Raw genomic sequence first — 22,885 nt, 5'->3', positions numbered from 1 at the left:
GATTTTTTTATGCTTGTTATGAAGAAATGGACCATAATACATTGAAACGATACTACAATACTACGAAGATACTACAATGGTTATCGTAATTTTTTAATGGTGAAAATTCTCACATTCGTGTGTTTCTTTGGTCTCTTGTTCAGCCATCTTGCCGTTCTCTCTTTTTTTTTCTCGTATCACTCTGTTTGGAGTCTCTGAAAAACCTCCGTTTGTAGTCCCATGTAGCCCTAACACTTCACCCTACCCCTCTATCTCAACAAAAATTGGGACACCCTGCCCCTAGACGTGATCAGTGTGGTGGTGCTCAGTCTGTCAGAATTGCCAAGACCACCTCCAGTACCACCCCCTGAACACCAGTGCTCCCCAGGGCTGTGTGCTCTGTCCCCTGATATTCACACTGCTGACTCATGATTGTCCGGCAAAGCGTAGCTCAAATCATCCTCATGTTTACTGCAGTGGTGGGTCTTATCAGCAGCAGTGAGGAGTCAGCATACAGGGAGGAGGTGGAGCGGATGCAGACTGGTGCCGAGACAGCGATCTGTCTCCTAATGTTGAAAGGACAAAAGAGATGATTGTAGACTTCAGGAAGAACTGCAGTGATCACTCTCCACTGCACATCAGTGGTTCAACTGTGGAGAGAGTCAAAAGCTCTGAGTTCCTTGGTGTGCACGTCACCGATGACCTCATCTGGACCTTCAGGAATTGCTCTCGGACCTCAGGACCCTACAGTGGATTGTAAGGACAGCTGAGAAGATCATTCAGGTCAACGATCAACACCTCCTACCGCAAGCGCTGCATCCGCAAGGTGGTCAGCATTGTGGACGACCCTTCCCACCCCTCTAATAGATTCTTTGCCCTCCTACCATCTGGTAGAAGGTACCCAAACATCCTATCCACAACCACCAGACTCCACAACAGCTTCTTCCCCAAGGCTGTAAGACTACTGAACGCAGTGATCCCCCCCCGCCCCCCAGCGTCCACCTGGACTAATCTACATCCTTTCCAACATCCGCCATAGACTGAACACGCACCACCATACGTCTGCACTTTAAATTTGTGAATCGTTTAAAAGTTGCCTAGACCTCACTCTTTCAACGAGCTTGCAACCATCAGATTCATCTGCTTGGAGGAGGAGTCCGAAGCACAACCCGCGTTACAAAATGTTGCGTGCAGTTACACATTTCCACCAGAGAGGTCTCCAAATCTCCAAAACTTACATAGTGCAGCTTTATAGAATTACATTCTGTAAAACAAGAGATGTCCAACATAACAGAAACACAACATGAACGCTCACTCTCATTGGCCATTTTATCAGAAACACCTTATAGGTACACTTTATAAGTTTAAATTTACATCTGTTGCTGCACATTTAATCACGCCTTGACTCTGTCCAGCAGTGGAAAAGGACCACCATAGGACCACCACTGACCAGGTATTATCTTATATGCTCAGCACTGCCGTGAGACTGACATTGTAGTGTATGTGTGCACTTGTATGTGCACACACCTGGCTTTTAAATGGTAGCGAGTTTCTGACCACAGGACTACTGTTGGCAGGACATTTTTAGTTGGGTGCACTGTGGTCTTTCACCACAATGCTATCTGGTCAGCAGTGGTCCTACGGTGGACCGTTTCCACTGAAGAGCAGGGTAGAGGGTAGCTGATGAATTGTGCAGCAACAGATGGGCTACAGTCAGTAAACACACACATACAAAATATGCCTGTGTGGTAGGCGTTTCTGATCAAATGGCCAGTGAGTGCATATTTCATATACTGTTATTATATGATGATGTCATGTTGTGGCATATTGTACTCGCAACATAAAAGATCATTGTGCATATTTATTATACTTTCATGTTTGTGAAGGTCTGGTCAGTTTACACTTGACATTTTAATGTAAACCACTTCATGATTTGCTGTTTTATTTTTACCCGATTTTTCTCCCCAATTTAGTCGTCTCCAATTCCACCCGCTAGTTAGGACTCCCCCAATCACACGATGCTATCAACGCTAGGAGGGTGAAGGCTAACACAGGCTTCCTCCGAGACCTGTGAAGCTCCACCGCTTCTTTTCGAGCTGCCGCTCACGCAACGTCACTGGACAGCCGAACGCGCTCGGAGGAAGGCGCCAACCGCCAGATCTGTTACATCAGCTAACAGATGCCTGGCTGACTAGCATCGCGCTGAGTGATGGGGGGAGAAGGAGGGGCCATCCTACCCACCTAGAGAGAGCGAGGCCAATTGTGCTCTCTTGGACTCCCGGCTACGGACGACTGTAGCATCACCAGGGATCGAACTCGCGATCTCCTGATGACAGGGCCAACGCTTAGACGGTTGCGCCACTCGGGAGCCATGATTTGCTGTTTAAAGTGGTTGTACAGTCGATTTGTGTTGAACTCAGTTTTACGTTAGCAGTTGATCAGACATGACATGTTTGGTGTCTGACGTTTGCTTCTTTAGCTTTGTTCTGGAGCTAAGAGGCTAATGTAGCTAATAAATAGTGGAAGCTTATGTACACCAATTAGCACTGTGTGCGCACTATACAGATCATACAGTCTACACTGGTTTGAACTGTGTGATGATTTAGGGACCGTCACCAAACATATCAGACACCAAACACGTCTTGGCTGATCGACTACATTTGGGGTCTGGGGAATACCAGGAATACCAAGGTCACTTTTTTTAACAAACCAGCACTTTAAGAGACAAATGTGTCTTAAGATGCTGGGAAATATTAAATATTCACATATGTTATTGTGGTATTTGATATTATGGTGAAAACTGTCTTTACTGACAGAAACTCTGAGCACCTCTGTTGCTGTGTTGTTTGAGGCCAATACGCTGCTTCTGCATTTTAGAGAGTAAAACCGTGTTCACTCTCCGTCCCACAGCACCCGTTTGTAAAGTCAGTGAAGTCTAACCGTCCCGTGCGGGAGCTGGTGGCCGAGGCCAAGGCGGAGGTGATGGAGGTGATGGAGGAGATGGACGACAGCCACGAGGACGCAGACGAGGAAGAACCTGCAGACATCTCAGCTGTAAGCACTTCTGTTTGACTTATTTCTCCCTCTCTTCCTCTGTTTCTCCCTCTCTTCCTCCATTTCTCTCTAATTTTTGTCTGTTTCTCCCTCTTTTCCTCCATTTCTCCCTCTATTCTTATATTTTTCCCTCGCTTCTGTCTTTCTCTCTCTCTCGTCCTCTATTTCTCCCTTTCTTCCTCCATTTCTCTCTCTCTCTTCCTCCATTTCTCCCTCGTTTCTGTCATTTTCCCTCTCTTCCTCAATTTCTCCGTCTTTTCCTCCATTTCTCCTTCTCTTCCTCCATTTCTCCCTCTCCTCCTCCATTTCTCCCGCTTTTCTGTCATTCTCCCTCTCTTCCTCTATTTCTCCCTTTCTTCCTCCATTTCTCTCTCTCTCTTCCTCCATTTCTCCCTCTTTTCTGTCATTCTCCCCCTCTTCCTCAATTTCTCCCTCTTTTCCTCCATTTCTCCCTCTTTCTCCATTTCTCCCTCTTTTTGGTCTTTCTCCTTCTCTTCTTCTATTTCTCCCTCTCTTTCTGCATTTCTTTCTCTCTTTTCCTCCATGTCTTCCTCCATTTCTCCCTCACTTCTGTCTGTTTCTCCTTCTCTTCCTCTTTGTCTCTTGCTTTTTCTATTTCTCCATCGACTTGCTTCTTCTATTTGTCTCACTTCTCTTATTTTTCCCTCACCTCCTCCATTTCTCTCTCTCTTCCTCCATTTTTCCCTCACTTCTGTCTGTTTCTCCCTTTTTTCCTTTCTTCCTCACTTCTGTCCGTTTCTCCCTCTCTTCCTCCGTTTCTCCCTCTCTTCCTCTGTTTCTCCCTCTCTTCCTCTTGTTTCTCCCATCTTCCTGTATTTCTCCCTCTATTCCTCCATTTCTCCTTCTCTTCCTTTATTTCGTCCTCACTTCCTCTTTTCCTCCCTCAATTTCTTTAGTATTTCTCCCTGACTTTCTTTTTCCCTTCTTCACTTCCTTTATTTCTCCCTTTCTACCTCTGTTTCTCCCTTCCTTTATTTCTGCTTCTCTTTCTCTCTTTCTCCCTCACTCCCTTTATTTCTACCTCACTTGCTCTTGTCCTGCTTCATTTTCTTTATTATTTTTCCTTACTTCTGTTTTTCTTCCTTCACTTCCTTTATTTTATAACTTTATTTATAGAGCTCGAAGTGCTTTACAGTGAAACAGTAAGTTTATCAAATGAAAGCAAAAGTATAGAGAAATTAGATAAAATAACGCTAAAAACTGAGTAACATAAAAGCTTTTAAAATGAAAAGATGAAGATTGTTATGCATAATAAATGTAAATAAAGCTAAGTTTTTAGGTGTTTCGTAAACGTGGGTACCAGGCTTGACTGTTAAGGAGGAATTGAGCTCCACAGTTTAGAAGCATAACAACGTGCGCTCTGTAATTTATGGACGGAACATGCAGAAGGACGGAGTCTGCAGATCTAAGAATACGTGTTGGAACATAAACAGAGAGACGTTCTGTGATGTAAGTGCTGCTTTAAAGTTATTTAGAGCTTTAAAACTAGTAACAGAACTTTAAAACCTATCCTAAAAGATCCAGGCAGCCAGAGCAGATCTTTCTAAAAGGGGGTGATGTGAGCGCTCTGGTTTGATTTTATTAGGATCCGTGCTGCTGCATTTCGTACGGGTTTTAGAGGATGGACTGTTTTTCTTAGGAAATCCAGTAAAGAGACAGTTATCAGTTCTGCATGTGCAAGTCTTTCTGCACCGCAGTACAAAACAGCAACATTTCTAAATAATAATATTTCTCACATGATCGAATGCAACCTTAACATTACTTACTCTCACATGCAAAAGTTTAGACACCCCTTGTCAAATGACACAGTTTGTTGATTTTCTAAGTGAAAATAAAGTTGGACTTCCTGTACAGAGAACACACTTAAATATGACTTTCCTGCTAAATTTAGTGCAATTCTACTTCCTTGCTGGGTTTAACATGTTGGGGAAAAAAACAGCATAAGTTGTGGTCTGTGCAAAAGCTCTGACACATCATACAGGGTGATTCCAAAAGATTAATCCGATTTCAAAGCGCCATATTTTTACAACCGTCAGGCGCTTAGGAACCAATCACATACCAACTGAAAGAGGGGGTCATAGAGTTTCTGACGGTCAGTGGAAGACAGCTCCCTTCAGTCTGAGAGGAGATGCGACCCCTGAGCAGAAAGCGTTTTGCGTTCACCACTTCAATAAGAGTGAATCCGTCATAACTGCAATGTGATTTTCGTGGGCAGTGAAGCTCAAACAGCTCAGAGCGTTCATCGTTGGTTCCACAACACTGGATGATCTCCGAAATCACACTGAAAGAGCCGTGAGTGCAGCGACACCCGACATGCTCAATCGAGTACGTGATGAATCTGACTATGGCATTGATGTCCGTACAGCTGGAGGAGGTTCATACTGAGCACTTGTAAAATTACATAATAAACTTCATTCTCACTTAAACCATTTACAGTTCACTGCATTGCTCTGTAATGATTTACAAGTGAAATACATTATTTTAAATTCAGATGAATCTTTTTTAATCACCCTGTATATATATTATTTTTTTCCAGCATGTTAAAGGTCTTAAACAGACAAACTTACTTTCACTTAGAAAATCAACAAAATATGTAATTTGACCACGACATCCAAACTTTCGCATACAACTCTAATTGATTATAGTGGAATCTAACGTTCCAGAGTCGATGCGTTTGAGTCACCACCTGCAGTTCGATGCAGTTTTCCTCCCCTGTCCTTCCTGACACCTTTTTCCTCTTCACTGCTGTTTCTGCTGCTGTGGGCTCCATGTCCATTGGAAAGGGCAGGAAAAGCTGAACAAGACATCTTGGGGTGAAAGATTAGGTCAGGGTTTGTAGCGCGAGGCCGAGTGTGTTGTGTTCTTGCTGACCAGTGTGAGCTTATCAGCTACAGGACAATAAAAGTCAGCCAAACTGCAGACTGTCACATACAGCCTTGGCTCTGTCTTCCTCTGTTCCTCTCTTCCTCTCTCTTTCCCTCTATCTCTGTTTCTGTCTCTCTCTCCATTTCTCTTTTTCTTTTTCTTATTGGCCTCTCTCTTTCTCTGTCATTCTTTCCTGTTATTGTTTGCTTTCTCTCTCACACACACTCTCTGTTCCTCTCTCTTCCTTTCTCTCTCTTTTTCTCTCTCTATTTCTCTTTCTCTCTCTCATTGGCCTCTCTTTCTCTGTCTTTCCAGTTCCTGTGTGCCCTCTCTCCCCCTCTTGTTTTCCTCTCTCTCTCTCTCTCTCTCTCTCTCTCTCTCTCTCTCTCTCTCTCTCATATTGTGTTTAAACTTCCTTTAACATTGCAGTCCCACCCAACTTCAAATCTGGCGCCTGTGTATAAAGGCCTATTTCAGGAAAGCCTGGCATTTCAGTCCAAAATAACTGGCCTTAGAAACACAATGCCAAGCACTGACCAGAATAAACACTTCCATCCCTTTTAAAACCTTCTCCCTTCATTTTACTGCTGGCCTTCATCCACCGTCCAACAAGGGCTTTAATGATCAATCAAGATGGTTTCATCCACTTCCTAAAGGTCATTTAAAGAGCCCATACCCTGCATGTATGTATGTGTATGTAAATGAGCCTTGTTCTGATTGGCAGTCCTGTGTTATGACTGATTCAAAAAGTAGTCCAGGCTGAAACACTCCTTATAACTTCAGTGTGATTGAGCAGGGCTGAACTGCTATTGGCTAGATAGGTGGATATATGTAAATTAGTCCATGACATCACAAAAAGAGTGATTTCAAAATGGGCTGTTTCCATATGTATTAGCTTAGCTTCCAGATATAGACTGTATGGACTGGGGAATTTATAATAAGTTCTGAAACTTTAAATAATATTTAAAACCACATCAAACTTTTTTTTTTTTGTAAATTTAAAAAGTGATTTTTTCCCCATTATAAAGACACTCAGGTGCACATCCCTGTACAATGCTTATAGAAGGAGGGGCTCCTTGTGCAGGTGTTGACTGAAGGATGTGGTGCTTACGCTTCAGCAGGATTGCTGGCATTCCAACTCAAGTTCAAGGGCAAGCTCATTAATTAGTGAAGCAACAGCCTGGCTGCTTCGGGCCGCACCTGTTAAATAGCACTGTCGAGTGTCAGCTCGTACTGTACGACCGAGCATGGTAGTGTTTCACATCAGCGTTTGCAGAACTTGTCACTGCAGTCAGAGAGAGAGAGAGCGAGCAAGCGAGAGAGAGAAATCTGGTTAATGTACTGTCAGCAGGTAAAGGGCTAATAAAATAATTGACAAATCCATATGCTGTAGCTGTATGTTTATGAGCTCATCTGAATGCTTCAGTCGCTTTTATGTGTTTATAATAGAGCTGTGACAGTTATTTCTAAACTGGCTTAACCAATAGATTATTATTTGATTATTCAGCTGATCAAACATTCTGCCTTCTGTGCTTTTTCTCTTTGCCGCTTCCATCCTTGAAAGTTCCGTCTGTAGCCCTGTCTCACATAGCACCCTAATCCTCCTCCAAGACTGCACATACAAGGGGTCGGCAACCCAACTGTTAAGAAGAGCCATTTCAACAAAAATCGAAACATTTTATGTCCATTTTGCCATGTTGGCTGTAAATATGTCTCAGTATGTGCTGATGTGCTAATATAGGCTAACAAATTCACTAAACAAGAAAACACAGACTTACTTTGCTCTGCTTTAAGCTTTAGCTCAACTATAGCTGCTTTTCTCACATCTCCGGCAGGAAACTTTTCCAAAAGTAGGACAGTTTTTTGTAAAATGTCTCTCAACGTTTGATTTTTTACGAGGCTGAAGTCGCTTCTTATTCGCCAGCTTCTTGTTTGAATCTTCCCGTTCCACCTTAAATGGTGCCTGAGGCGCCAAAATGTAACTGCTGTGCCATTTAAGGTGGAACGTGAACATTCAGATGAGAAGCTCGCAAATGAGAAACTGACTTCAGCCTTGTGACTTTTTAATGTTTGACAGTTTCTCATTGCAGATTAAACGTATCAGGAAACCAGCTGGAGTGATTATGAATGCAAATAAGTCAACCCGTCTCCAAATTATGGACGTTCGTCTGAAATCTTTCTCTTTGCCTTTTCATTAGCTACCTGCTAGGCGAGATTGCCATTGTTGCTATGGTGACCAGAAGTCTGCGCACCAACCTTCAGGGTTAAAGGGTGAATCAGCAGTTCTACATTAACTCCAGAACTGGAGTTAAACTGTGTTGAACGATCAGCAGAGCTTTATTTTACTGTAAAGGAGGATTATTTTATTTTTACCTACAAATCTGATTCTGCTGTGGAGCCACAACAGGGCAGTAAAAGAGCTGCTTGTGGCTCCAGAGCTGCGTGTTGCTGACCCCTGGCACATACAGTCGTGTAGAAGCTTGGATGTCAAATGATGTTTTGTTGATTTTCTAAGTGTGAATAAGTGAACACATCCTCTACAGAGACACACTTCTGCACATTTAATGCACAGTTATTGTATGTTTGTTACATTTATAAATTTGCTAACATATTTTGAAAGAAATACATAAAACATAAAATGTGTAACAAAGTTATGGCAAAGTTTTTTTTTTATCATGTTAAACTAAAGTAAATAGAAATTAATACTTTGCTATAAAAAATCCCATATTTAGGTTTTCCCCTGTAGTGGAAGTGTGAACTTATTTTCACTTAAAAATTATTAAGTGAAAATAAAGTTATTTTCACTTTAAAAATCAACAAAATGTGATTTCACCAGGAGTCCTTGGCTCTGTCTCAAGGCATTGTGGGTGAAAGGACGCTGCTGACTCTAAGGTTGGGCACACAGAGCAGTGGTTTGCAAACCGATCCTTAGGGACCCCCAGACAGTCCACATTTTTGCTGTATCCCTATGAGGGTTGGAGCAAAAATCTGGATTGTCTGGGGGTTCCTGATGTCTGGTTTTGAGAACCACAGGCATTTTTTTAATGCTAAATTGAAAATTGGGACATGCAGCGGCCTTGTGGGTCTTGTGGGCAAAGACAAATGAAGACTGCAGGACCGCAAGTGTGCCATTTGAGTCGAGGCTCGTGCATCGAGGGATTTCTACTTTTATTGTTCAGGGGAAACAATAGAAGCCATATCGCCCCCTACACTCCCTGTAGTGTACTGCAGTCCGCCGGAATGACCATCGGTATCATATTAACAATGTAGAGCACTATCCAGTGTTTTTTACTAAATAAATGATGTTTACAATTAAAATCCATAAACATTTCACCATAATCAACTTTCATGCAGCTTTAAAGGGCCCATATATGGAAAACTGAGTTTTTCTCACTTTTTGTTTTTGGTAGTTTGTAAACATTGTAAAAGTATCAAAATGTGGCATTTACTCACCAGTGCAAACAGTCCTGATGTGGACACTAGGCTGCAAAAACAACCAATTTTGAAATCCTTGCTTCTGTGATGTCACGAAAACCAACACATTTACATATCTGTCTATTCAGGCTACTGCAGTTTAGTTATAGCCATTCATACTGAAGCTGAAAGGAGTGTTTCAGGCTGAACTGCTTTTTGAACATGGCACAATACAGAGCAGCCAATCAGAACAGAGCGCAAGACCATATATCAGTCTTAAAGGCACAGTAACAAAAATAACCTGTTGAAGATTAAGAGATAAATAGAGGTTGGAAAATGGTCATGTAGAAACTAATTATAAATGTTTTTTGTGCATTAAAGCACACAGATGCTATAAGTGCCCCCCAGGGGAACAGATAAAGTGCAACAAAAATGCGGGATTCGGGCCCTTTAATTTATAATCATCACCCTAAGCTGTGCTGTTTCGGCTCATGGAGAAGCAGAATGGTTCAGTTTCCATTTTCATTGTAACTGGAGCAAAGCCTACAGTGAAACAGTCAAATTTACTGCTTTGTTTTCTCTTCCATCTGCAGCCCCCGGGCAAAGATCCATCTGAAACCAGTCAGACCAGTCTGGACGACCACGCGGTCGGCGAATCGCCTGAAGCTCCAGAAACACCCGAAACACCTGAAGCTCCTGAGAGCCCAGCAGAAACGGAACCTGAGGCGGCCATGCCTGAGGATCCTCACAAGGAGGAGGAGCTTAGTGACAAACTTCCTGAAGAAGAGCTTCTGATGGATCACGACAAGCCTGAAAGCGAGACGTCTGGAAAAACTTCCAGCTCCGATTCAGGCATCGAAGACGGCCAAAGCACGCCTACTTCGGAAAAGGAGGTCAAGGAGGCGGAGACTTTGGAGTCAGAGTCACCTTCACCTTTGACACCTGCAGAGCCCAGTGGGCCTCTGCCAAATGTGGAGAACCCGGAAGAACATGAGGAAGAACCCAGCGAACAACGCGATGAAGAAATGCCAGGTTCCATCTCCACGCTGCCCCCACTGTTGAGAAATGGAACTGCAGGGTCTGAGGCGGTTGAAGGAGAAGATATGAAGGGCGCACCGCCTCGCGCTAACGGAGGGATAGTGAAGCGCTACTCGGACACAGGCAGCATGGACCTCAGCCCGAACACCTCAGGGGATATCTCAATAAACAAAGACACCGGCTCCGTGGCTGTTCGGGTAGGTCTGTGTGTGAATGTGTTTGCCTGCAAAGTTCGGCGAAAAATCCAATTTATACAGTTTTCCTCCTTTCTTCAAATGTCGTTGATCAGCCAAGATGTGATTGGTCTCTGAAGTTTGCTTCTTTAATTTTACTCCGGAACAGAAAACCAATAGACATCTGAAGTTGTGCATCATTCTCTAATCGGCTTCATGACCATATTAGGAACTCAGGGTCTAAGAGGTTTTTCTCTATGGAAAAAATGAAAGATATTTCCGAAAACTGCCACCATCACACTGTGTGATGAAGATGTACATAGGTAGGTAGGTAGGTGGGTGGATGGATGGATGGATGGATGGATGGATAAATAGATGGATGGATAGATAGAAATATAGATAAAAGTATAGATGGATGGATGGATGAATAGATGGATGGATAGATAGAAGTATAGATAGAAGCATAGATGGATGGATGGATGGATGGATGGATGGATGGATGGATAAAGTATAGATAGAAGTATAGATAGAAGTATAGATAAAAGTATAGATAGAAATATAGATGGAGGGATGGATGGATGGATTAATAGATAAATAGATAGAAGCATAGATAGACGCATAGATGGATGGATGGATGAATAGATGGATGGATGGATAAATAGATAAATAGATGGATGGATGGATAAAGTATAGATAGAAGGATAGATAGAAGTATAGATAAAAGTATAGCTAGAAGTATAGATAGAAGTATAGATAGAAGTATAGATAGAAGTATAGATAGAAGGATGGATGGATGAATAGATAAATAGATAGAAGCATAGATAGACGCATAGATGGATGGATGGATGAATAGATGGATGGATGGATAAATAGATAAATAGATGGATGGATGGATAAAGTATAGATAGAAGGATAGATAGAAGTATAGATAAAAGTATAGCTAGAAGTATAGATAGAAGTATAGATAGAAGGATGGATGGATGAATAGATAAATAGATAGAAGCATAGATAGACGCATAGATGGATGGATGGATGAATAGATGGATGGATGGATAAATAGATAAATAGATGGATGGATGGATAAAGTATAGATAGAAGGATAGATAGAAGTATAGATAAAAGTATAGCTAGAAGTATAGATAGAAGTATAGATAGATAGATGGATGGATGAATAGATAAATAGATAGTATAGATAGAAGTATAGATAGAAGTATAGATAGAAGTATAGATAGAAGTATAGATGGATGGATGAATAGATAGATAGATAGATAGATAGATAGATAGATAGATAGATAGATAGATAGATAGATATTGACAAATGTACACTTTTTCCTGATTGTCATTGGATCTCCTGAAATGTGGCTACATTTAGCCGTGCTACAAGCAAGCTAACACTCCTGTACAGTGAAATGATAAAGTCTATTATTAAACTTCAACACTATATTATATAACAACACTAGCTAAGCAAACTCTAGACTACCCCTGTCAGATCTCTTAAATACATCATTTGGCAAAGCTAAAGGGCTATTTGCTATTTTTGGTGAGGTTGCCAGGCTTCTGATGTCAGTTTAATGCATGTTAGCTTGCCTGTTGCAACATTCATATTTTGACTATTAACCGACCTGTTAATTCAGATGATCCAGCAACATTCAGGGGGAAAATGTACAGAGGACAAAATGTAACAGATTTTGAACATTTTCGTTCACCATAAGGCGCAATAGCAGTGATTTTCTCTAACAGAAAGACTGCTTAGACACAGAGTTCCTAACCGGGCAGAATGATGAAGGTTAGATTCGCCTTAAGTACTTCATGTAGCTAAAAACAATAGTAGCACTGATCCTGAAGACAAAGTTTTTTAGACTCCATGCATGTCGTGGCTTTTTGACCACATTTGCGATAGTGGGAAAACTGTGAATGAATATTTTTTGCTTAACTCTTGCTTTTTTTTTTTTTTCTGTTCCTCTCTTTTTTCCTCTGTATGCTCAGTTTGAACTCTTTGTGCTGATTCTGGATCATCAGTTTTCTGCTGCTAGGAGTTTAATGCCGGTGTCAGGCTCACTTTGGTAACATTTTATTTCAGAAACAAAAGACCACATAATATCCAGCAGCAGAGATTAGAAATACATTTTCATTTTGATTCCTTCCCCAGTTTTCCATACCACCCTCTACAGCTGATAACTGGTTAGAACAAAATAAACCAGTGGTTAATGATGCTCCTCTGGTACAATAAACTGTAAATATTAGTCCCACACTATTACAGTAATAACACTACCACTACTGCATTTACACAATGAATGATATATTTTGATATTTAAAGAAGTGTTTTTTTGTCTTTCTAGGCTAATTGCATGAGGTCACTTCCGAAATTCACATAGCTAGGAGTAACTAATATAACTCCTGTTGAGTCACTGCCCATTGGAAAACTTGATTGATTGATTCCTCTGTCACTAACCCTTATTATGTTGGTGGTTAATCCGATGCGTAGATCCTTCAGTCCAGCTCCTGAGGTCCTGGCCAGAGGGTGAGCTTGCTTGCCTGAATCTAAGAAGGGGAAAAAACAATCCTGATTGGATAATTTTCCTTTTGCAGTTTCAGTATTTTATCCCCTCCTTTTACAATCAAAATGATGAGAATGAGATAAGACTATTACTACAATACATGCAGAATTGAAATACAGCAAACATGTGCTTCTTTGAAATAAAATTGAACTAACAGTTGTAATATTTAGTTCCCAGAAATCATAAGGCCTTCTCTGAAGGTCTAGAAGGCCCTAAAGGTTCCCGTCTTATTAAAATAGAGTTAAAAGCTAGAAGGCCGCATGGTGATTGACAGTGCTGTGGCCTTGGCAGCATAAGCGTTGCTTCAGCTCCTTATGCCCCTGTACCAGAGAGCTGTTCCTGTATGGCAGAGAAATGTGTCTGAACAGTGGGCCTGCTTGTGAGAGCTGGTGGAACATTCTGGGGGAAAAAAGAGGCTTCAGTGGGCAGTGGGTGGTACAGCAGTACAGTAGAGTTACTGAGCTGGAGCTGGGTGTGGGAAAGGACAAACAGAGAAGAGTCTGTCTACACTCCCACCAAAACGGACAGGGAGCCCAGCTACACCCCCACCAAAAATGTACAGGGGTCTGTCTGCACCCCCACCCAAAATGTACAGAGTCTGTCTGCACCCCCACCAAAACGTACAGAGTCTGTCTGCACCCCACCAAAAAAAAGTACAGAGATTCTTTCTGCATCTGCAGCCCCACCCAGAACTTAGAGAGCCCATCTACAGCCCCACCCAGAATTTACAGAGTCCATCTACAGCCCCACCCAGAACAGAGCCCATCTACAGCCCCTCTCAGAACATGCAGAGAGCCCGTAAACAGCCCCTCCCAGAACATGCAGAGAGCCCATCTACAGCCCCACCCAGAACAGAGCTCATCTACAGCACCACCCAGAACATACAGAGAGTCCATCTACAGCCCCTCCCAGAACATGCAGAGAGCCCATCTACAGCCCCTCCCAGAACAGAGTCCATCTACAGCCCCACCCAGAACATGTAGAGAGCCCATCTACAGCCCCTCCCAGAACATGCAGAGAGCCCATCTACAGCCCCACCCAGAACAGAGTCCATCTACAGCCCCACCCAGAACATGCAGAGAGCCCATCTACAGCTCCTCCCAGAACATGCAGAGAGCCCATCTACAGCCCCTCCCAGAACATGCAGAGAGCCCATCTACAGCCCCTCCCAGAACATGCAGAGAGCCCATCTACAGCCCCACCCAGAACAGAGTCCATCTACAGCCCCACTCAGAACATGCAGAGAGCCCATCTACAGCCCCTCCCAGAACATGCAGAGAGCCCATCTACAGCCCCACTCAGAACATGCAGAGAGCCCATCTACAGCCCCTCCCAGAACATGCAGAGAACCCATCTACAGCCCCTCCCAGAACATGCAGAGAACCCATCTACAGCCCCTCCCAGAACACACACAGAACACATAAACAGCCCCTCCCAGAACATGCAGAGAGCCCATCTACAGCCCCACCCAGAACATGCAGAGAACCCATCTACAGCCCCACTCAGAACATCCAGAGAACCCATCAATAGCCCCACTTTATTTTTGTCAAATTTCCTAAATTCAGAGCTCATTATTTATGTCAGGTTTTTTTGTTTGTCATCATGTAAAAAGTCACATCGTTGGGAAAGATCCGGTGTTGATTTTGAGCTGTGAAGCTACTCACTCACTCAGTTTTACCAGGCTTTCCAAAAGGGGGTGCTGTTAACACTTCTACTTAGCTTCTGGGTCAAGAGAGTGGCGCTTCACATCAGTGACAGTGTCTTTGTTTTGTTTGTATTCAAGATTTTAGGGACTAAACCTCTGATTGATAGTTTAAGCTGAAGGTTCTCCAGAGTCAGCTGTTAGCATTGATTGCTAGTTAACACGCTTATTTGAAACCTTATCACTGTATAGCACGACAGAAGTTCCTCAGATTTGCTGACGCTAGTTTCCTCACTGTATCAGCCATAAATACTGACATCAGAGACAGAAGGTGTGACAGTCTGCTGCCTCGAGTTACACCGATAAGTCAGGCTGCTCAGTGACAACAGAGATGGAAGTCCTTAGAAATGGGTATGAATATTTAGAGGAATAGGTAGATAATAAAAGTCCATGTAGGGGTTGGGGCTGAACGATTTGCGGAAAATATCTAATTGCGATTTTTCTGACTAATATTGTGGCCGCAGTTTAAATCGCGATTATTATCTATAAGATATAAAGTTCAGGCCTGTTTTGGCCAAGAAATCTAGAATATACACCTTTTCTGGCTTGCGGCTTGACCCTTGAATGTAATGTGCCAAACTGCCAGTAAGTTGTGGTTGTGATGTCCGCAACACATGGAGTTTTGGTTGCCTTTGATTGTTCTAACTCACCTAAAGGCACTTCACCAGCTCTGTGTTATTAGGTTTAATTTCCACTCTTAAAACCTTTTTGATAAAGCTTTATTTTAAAACAATTGCAGCTCTTGCAGTTTGAAAATTGCCCTTTGTTAAATTGCGTTTTCGATATAAAAACGATTAATGTTTCGGCTCAAGTAGGGGTTCAAAGCTTTATTGCAAAATTTAATTGAAAAAAAAAAACTGGTAGTACCAGCACGGCTCCATGTAAGGATTGGAAAAATCTTAATTATTTGTGTGTAGCCTGTAACAGCGAATTATTTAGCCTCACCCGACGGAGAACAAACAAGAAGAATAATAGAAGTATTCGGTACAAGCAGAGCAGGTATTACAGATACGTAATGAGGTATTATGACTGTTCTCATGCCACTGTGCTATATTTACTATTAAACAGAAGCAGCAGACCACATATACAGTTCTGCTCTCTCTCTCTCTCTCTCTCTCTCTCTCTCTCTCTCTCTCTCTTTCTCGTTCTATCAGTTATCTGAAGCTCCTCTATCTCCATCCTTCTCCCAAGCAGCCAGTGTGCTGAGTTACTGTCACTTTTTCCATCCGTTTCTACCAACGCCTCTTTGTCTGAGGCCCATTCTGCTCTGCCGTGCTGCTTCTGTGTGTCCATTGTCGTGGGCAGTTTCTGGTTGATGGACTGATGGGCTGCCATCCCTGGTATGCTATTCATCACTCAGAGCAGGCGGTCATTTGTAATATGCTCATTTTTTCCAGAACAAGATTATTCAGCATGTGTGTTTTTTCTTTTCCTTCTTTTGAATTGCACTCCAGCTGTTCACGGTGACTGTGAACAGTGTGGAATGTAGTCAGCAGCAAGGCTAGTTTTAGTTTGTAAGAGGCTCATTTTCACTGTAATGACCTAGAACATGTGAAGACACACTTTCCGAAATATTTTTATTGACTTTAAATGCAATGAATGGAAATGAACATAAGATCACACACAAGTGGAAAGGAGATGTAACAAGGTATAAGAAATAAAACTCTTTTTGAGGCTCTACTCCAGCATGGCAGACATGAACTGTTTGCTTACACTGGCTTTTTGGCCTTTTTTTCCTTTTTTTCAATAGAAGCATGTTTACCCAGCTGGCTGCAGTAAATAGGCTTTTAGCTTCCAGAAGTTTAGTGATGTCTTTTCTTCCCACCACGTCCCAGGATACCTGCTGAGGCCTAAAGGCCAGCTTATTGATTCTGATCTGTCTGGGTTACAGTGGAATACAATACATACAGGCGGCTTATTAATTACTTTGTACTCATGCATGTTGGAAAAAAAAAACAATGGGTATGAGGTTAAAGTGCAAAACGTTCAGCTTTAATTTGAAGATATTCATATCTGTGTTGTCTGAACCATATAGAAACCACAGCCCTTTACACATAGTCCCCCATTTCAGAGGGTTAAAAGTAATCAGACAGTTGGATGCTCAGTTGTTTGCCTCGTTAGTTCAGGCACTAGAGAGCTTACGGAAGGTTTAGAGTTTATTCTAGATCCCATGTGTCAAACACAAGATCAGGCCCACGACACAATCCTATCTGGCCCCCAAAAGTATTTTAATTTTCTATAAAAATTAGCTCGTTTCACAACGCGCTGCACTACATTCCCCAGCATGCACTGCACCGTAATGCACGCTCTGACTCTCCTACCCCAACAGTAATCTATGGGACCACGGTTACACCCCAATTCTGCACAATTCCACACCAGTCATATCACCAAACACACTAGCTGCATTTCAGCTGTTCGGGTTATAGCATAACATTTAATTAAGAATGAAATAAAAACAATTTTTTCTCTGGCCCACGGATTTGTGAGATTTTAGGGGAGAGGTCTAGATCTCCTGAGCTTCCTAGAGTCTAGATCTCCTGAGCTTCCTAGAGTCTAGACCTCCTGAGCTTCCTAGAGTCTAGATCTCCTGAGCTTCCTAGAGTCTAGACCTCCTGAGCTTCCTAGAGTCTAGACCTCCTGAGCTTTCTAGAGTCTAGACCTCCTGAGCTTTCTGGAGTCTAGACCTCCTGAGCTTTCTGGAGTCTAGACCTCCTGAGCTTTCTGGAGTCTAGACCTCCTGAGCTTTCTGGAGTCTAGACCTCCTGAGCTTTCTGGAGTCTAGACCTCCTGAGCCTTCTGGAGTCTAGCCCTCCTGAGCTTTCTGGAGTCTAGCCCTCCTGAGCTTTCTGGAGTCTAGATCTCCTGAGCTTCTTAGAGTCTAGACCTCCTGAGCTTCTTAGAGCCTAGACCTCCTGAGCTTTATACAATCTAGACCTCCTTAGCTTTGTGTTGGAGCTCCAGTCCAGGCTGTAGATAAGTAATGCTGTCACTTCCTACCCCAGAATAAGTTTTCTAGAGTCTAGGCCTCCTGATCTTCCTATAGTCTAGATCTAATGATCTTTCTACAGTCTAGATCTCCTGAGCTTCCTAGAGCCTAGACCTCCTGAGCTTTCTGGAGTCTAGACCTCCTGAGCTTCTTAGAGTCTAGATCTCCTGAGCTTTATACAATCTAGACCTCCTGAGCTTTGTGTTGGAGCTCCAGGCCAGGCTGTAGATAAGTAATGCTGTCACTTCCTACCCCAGAATAACCCCTATGTAGTTTCAACCGGATCTGTGAAATTAGCCAAATCTCACTCCTTCCTGTACAGTGACCTCACACTCGTCTATTATGTTTAATTCACATTTCCTCCTCCCTCTTTCTCTTACACTCCTTATCTCTCTCTACACATCATTTAGTTTTTACTCCTCCCTTCATTTTCCTGTTTCAGTAATTGGCTTTGCTGAGTTTGCCTCTGCTGTAACGGCTCCGACATGGAATTTCTAGGCCGATAGTGATTCCAGTAATCTGATAGTTATTTACTGTAATTCTAATTTCAGACCAATTCTAATTATTAGGAACATGTAACACTTCACAAAATTCACTATTTGATACTGTACTCTTACCACACTGGTCTATAAGCATTCAGTCAGTAAACCTGTATCATTGCTCTGCTGGTTGCTAAAAAACAAACACAGTTTCTTAACGGTAAGCTGCTGAAACTACTTTTTGGTGTACATAATTGACAATATTCAAAATTTGTATTTGAAACAATTTTAGAGGCTTTGCCTTGTGGTGATCTACTGTGACCAGATCGCAGCTGTAATGATATTCATAACCCACCACCACACGTGTTATAACTTGCAGCCCTAGTTTTAACTTCAAACATTAAAATAATACCTCTCATAACATTTTCTCTCTCTCTCTCTCTCTCTCTCTCTCTCTCTCTCTCTCTCTCTCTCTCTCTCTCTCTCTCTGTGTAGGGTTCACGATTGTTACGTGGGACACTGAAACGCACGCGCAAGTTTGTGGTGGATGGAGTGGAGGTCAGCGTCACCACCTCCAAAATCATCAGCGACGATGATAAGAAAGATGAGGAGATGAGATTCCTCAGGCAAGTTCCTGGAAAATGCACATACACACACACCACACACGCACTCTAAGATGCACCCATTGCTGATGCAGGTGGTCAGTTCACCCACACAGCTGGTACAATAGAAAAGCATTGACCAATAGAATGGAGCACTCTGGAGCAGCCACACATGAGGTCACTGTGACTGATGCCAAGCATCAGCTAGAGAGGTATAAAGGCCCCAGCATTAGGCTGTGGAGCAGTGATTAAGCTCCATCCAAAACCTTTGGGATGAGCTGAAGTGATCCAGAACTGAAAATCCAACATCAGCACCTGACCTCACTAATGCTCTTATTGGCTGAATGCAGTCAGATCCTCACAGCAACATTCCAACATCCAGTGTAACCCCCTGCAGCAAAGGGGGTCAAACTCCCTATTAACACCCTTCATTTCAGAAGAAAGTTACAGTGCTCATCTACAGAAAATAGTGTCATACAGTGTTAGACACTGGTGTACATAAGCTTTCATTACTTGTTAGCTACATTAGCCTTGTAGCTCCAGTGCAAAACTAAGGAAGCAAACTTCAGACACCAATCAAGCCTTGACTGATCACTACTTTTGGTCTGAGGAGAAAAGTGTGTGAACAAGCTTTTCCACTGAAATATCACTTTAATCATGCCAGGGTAAAAAAGACCCCCAGTGCTCGTTCTTTCTCCTGAGCAGTTGATCACTCTCTCAATGTTGAGATGTGCTCTGAGTAAACAGCCTATTTTAGGCCCTCTGAGAGTGCCACGCTAATACACAAGGGATGCTTTGTGTTTGCAAGCATTAAGAAATGAGCTCTAGTGGAGGCCGAGAGGCTGAGACTGAGTTTTCCATCTGCTTAAGAATCAGTTATATCCATGTTTCCCAACCCTGCTTGTGGAGAACTCCTGTCCTGCCCTTTTTGGTGCTTTCCCAGCTCTGATTCTAGTCAAGCAGGACTTGATATAATTACCTGATAATAAGACTCGGCTTAGATGTGGGCGACATTGTTACAAATATAACAGTATAATGATACTTGAAGACATTTTTACGATAATTGACATGTATCACAATGTTTAGTTTTTAAGAGGGTTGTGAACAAGTGACAACATTTGCAAAAAATAAAATGTTTTAAGGAAAAAACCTAAACACTTAAAACAAAAAATAAGATGATGTCATAATGGGCCGACGCCCAATCAGCTACTTTTTCCTGCAGTTAACTGGTTGTTGTTTACAGACTTTCTACAATTGGTCTAAATCTGTCTCTATGACATGGACAGTTGCGGTCGTAAAATCTGAATGATGAGTTCTGTTTACAGTGAGTACTTTCAGTGGTTCTAAAATCCTCACTGTACGCTCACCTCTGACGGCCTCACAGCTCCTAAATTCTGTATTTATGCGACAAGTCACTAAAAATCCTAATGCTCCTCGCTCTGCCCACTGAGGGGCTGATATACTTGATTAAGTATCCAATTGCCTTAATGACAGCGTCAGTCCTGTCAAAACTCTGCCGAACTGGTGGGCCTCTAGTCAGAGTTGGGAAACAGTGACGCAGTGAAGTCTAGAGCAAGATTTTCTGGTTTAAAGACTCTTCTGATGATGTGTCTGGAAGGTGGGAGGAACCCTTGAAAAATGGCAAGCAGTTTCGGGTAGATTGCTAAGGGAGGGCTTACTTACACATATATATATATATATATATATATATATATATATATATATATATATATAATGCCTGTTGAAAAAAACTCCTTGACTTACATTAAAAGTAAGTTTTTTCCTTCTCCTGTAAAGTTTTATATATATATATATACACACACACACACATACACATATATATATATATATATATATATATATATATATATATATATATATATATATATATATAAAATTATTATTATTATTTTTCCTTTTTAAATAGATGGCTAGCTACATCAGTAGCTCTGTGCTATCAGTGTTTCTTTGTCTCAGTGGTTGAAATAAACAAAGTTGTCAGACTGATGAGGCTGAGGGATCCAGTGTTTGCTGTAGAATATTAGTCAAAATGGTCACAAACTGCCAGTTCTTCCATTTTTTCAACAAGCAGAAAACTTATCTTTAACAATTTCACAGAAGCCTCAACAAATACAGATAAAATTGTTTTTCAATATTTAGTCTTTCTGCACTTTCTCCTTATTACTACAGCTTCCATGCTATTCAGGAGGCTCAATTTCAGTTTTTAAAAATAAAACTGCAGATATACTTTCCCTATTTTACCTTTTACATTATAACTCAGAAGTTCAGTCTTAGAACTTGGTCGTATTTTTTGCTTCTCACGGTCCGAGTAATCCCAAACACATTTAACGATGTTGAGGTCTGGACTCTGGGGACATCTGTACATTCTTTCAGACTCATAGCTTTGATCTGTCTTCTCAGGAGGGACAGAAACATTGGAAGGTACATTATTGTCTATTAGGAGGTTGTTTGGTCACATCACACATTTTACACAGTTCACATCCATGTACTTCTATAAAGAAAGCTTGCTTCGCAGTTAGACACATGAATATAGCCCCAGTGGCAGTGACATCCTTTACTGCCATCTAGTGGCTATACAGTGCCATAAACCTGTACATAATATTAATCAAAGAGATGCTGGACAGATAATGATAGAAAGAGCCTGTGAATTAATGATATTCAGGCTGATTCCACTTCAGAAGTGAGAATATGTTTAAATTTGCTGTCCATTAGCAGCGTAAAGTATGACCACAAGCTCAGTCTAGCTGATGGATCTCTCCTCACTGTCTAGTGTAATTTAATAAGGCAGAAGGGTGAATTTATTCCCATGAACCTCAGCCTGGGAGGAATGAAACACTGGCGTTTCTGAGCTGCTCTGCTGTATCACAGACACATTCTTATCATTCCTTAGTTGACTGGTGACCCCACAATCATTAGTCCGAATTTTGAGCTGGAGAGTTGCTGGAATTAATGTTTAACTGCTGTGTTTTATTTGAAAAAGTCACTGCTGGTCAAAAATGAGGTTTTATGAACGAGGGATGTAAAATCTTAGAATCTGTTATTATCAATAATAGTAACATTCAGTAAAGAATGTGCTCAATGTGTTAAAATAACATTCTCTGGCTATTTTCAGACATAAAAATGATGTATTAATGTTATTGCCTGTATTCCACTACAGTGTAAACTCAGTACTATGCATAAGTCAGACACCACCATATTTAATCTCCAGTGCCACTAAATGTAAATGATTTCTTTTCAGCATTAAGATTAAGTGACCCTTATAAGTCCCACAATGGGGAAATTTCACCTCCGCATTTGACCCATCCGTGCAGTGAAACACCACATACACACTAGTGAACACACACTAGGGGGCAATGAGCACACTTGCCCGGGGCGGTGGGCAGCCCTCTCTATGGCGTCCGGGGAGCAGTTAGGGGTTATGTGCTTTGCTCAAGGGCCCCTCAGTCATATACTGTCGGCTCAGGGGATTGAAACGGCGACCTTCTGGTCACAAGGCTGGTTCCCTGACCTCCAGCCCACGACTGCCCCATTAGGAAAAGAGAAGACAACTCAGCGCTATGGGTCTGAAAAGTTGTGTAGCTGTCAAGAAGACCTCACTAAAAAAGGAGACAGACACATCAAACAAAGAAGCTGGACAATGGACTGACCACCCCGGAGTCCAGACCTCAACATCAGTGAATGAGTTTGGGGTTAGTTGGATCACTGGAAACTTCTAAGACTGAACTTTGGAGGTGTGGAAAAATATCCCTGCAGATTTCTTTAAACAACTAAAAGCAAGACTCTTAAAATGAATGGAAGCTGTAATAAAGGCAAAGCATGGGCACTTCATATTGAGAAATATGATGATATATGTAGTTGTTGAGGCTAATTTTATATTAAATTTATGTTTTCTGCTTTTGTTTTTTATCTAAAGCTGAAAAATGAACCTGTACTCAGTGGCCATTTTGACTGGAAATTGAACAAATGAAGGGTGGTCTCTGACTTTTGTTTAGT

The 22,885-nt window shown here is 42.0% G+C and overlaps 1 protein-coding gene across 1 annotated transcript in view; it reads left to right on the top strand.

Annotated features, from left to right (window-relative positions):
- The window catches only part of stk10 (serine/threonine kinase 10), a 103,619-nt gene that overhangs the window by 69,152 nt on the left and 11,582 nt on the right, over positions 1-22,885 (top strand). Inside the window, exons 8-10 of the mRNA XM_036587651.1 lie at positions 2,890-3,033; positions 9,927-10,568; positions 18,765-18,895. Of these exons, the coding sequence (XP_036443544.1) occupies positions 2,890-3,033; positions 9,927-10,568; positions 18,765-18,895 (917 nt within the window). The remainder of the gene's footprint in view (positions 1-2,889; positions 3,034-9,926; positions 10,569-18,764; positions 18,896-22,885) is intronic.

This window comes from Colossoma macropomum, unplaced genomic scaffold (assembly GCF_904425465.1).
Source record: "Colossoma macropomum unplaced genomic scaffold, Colossoma_macropomum, whole genome shotgun sequence".
In the NCBI taxonomy this organism is placed as follows: domain Eukaryota; kingdom Metazoa; phylum Chordata; class Actinopteri; order Characiformes; family Serrasalmidae; genus Colossoma; species Colossoma macropomum.
This window is presented reverse-complemented; position numbering and strand designations above follow the sequence as displayed.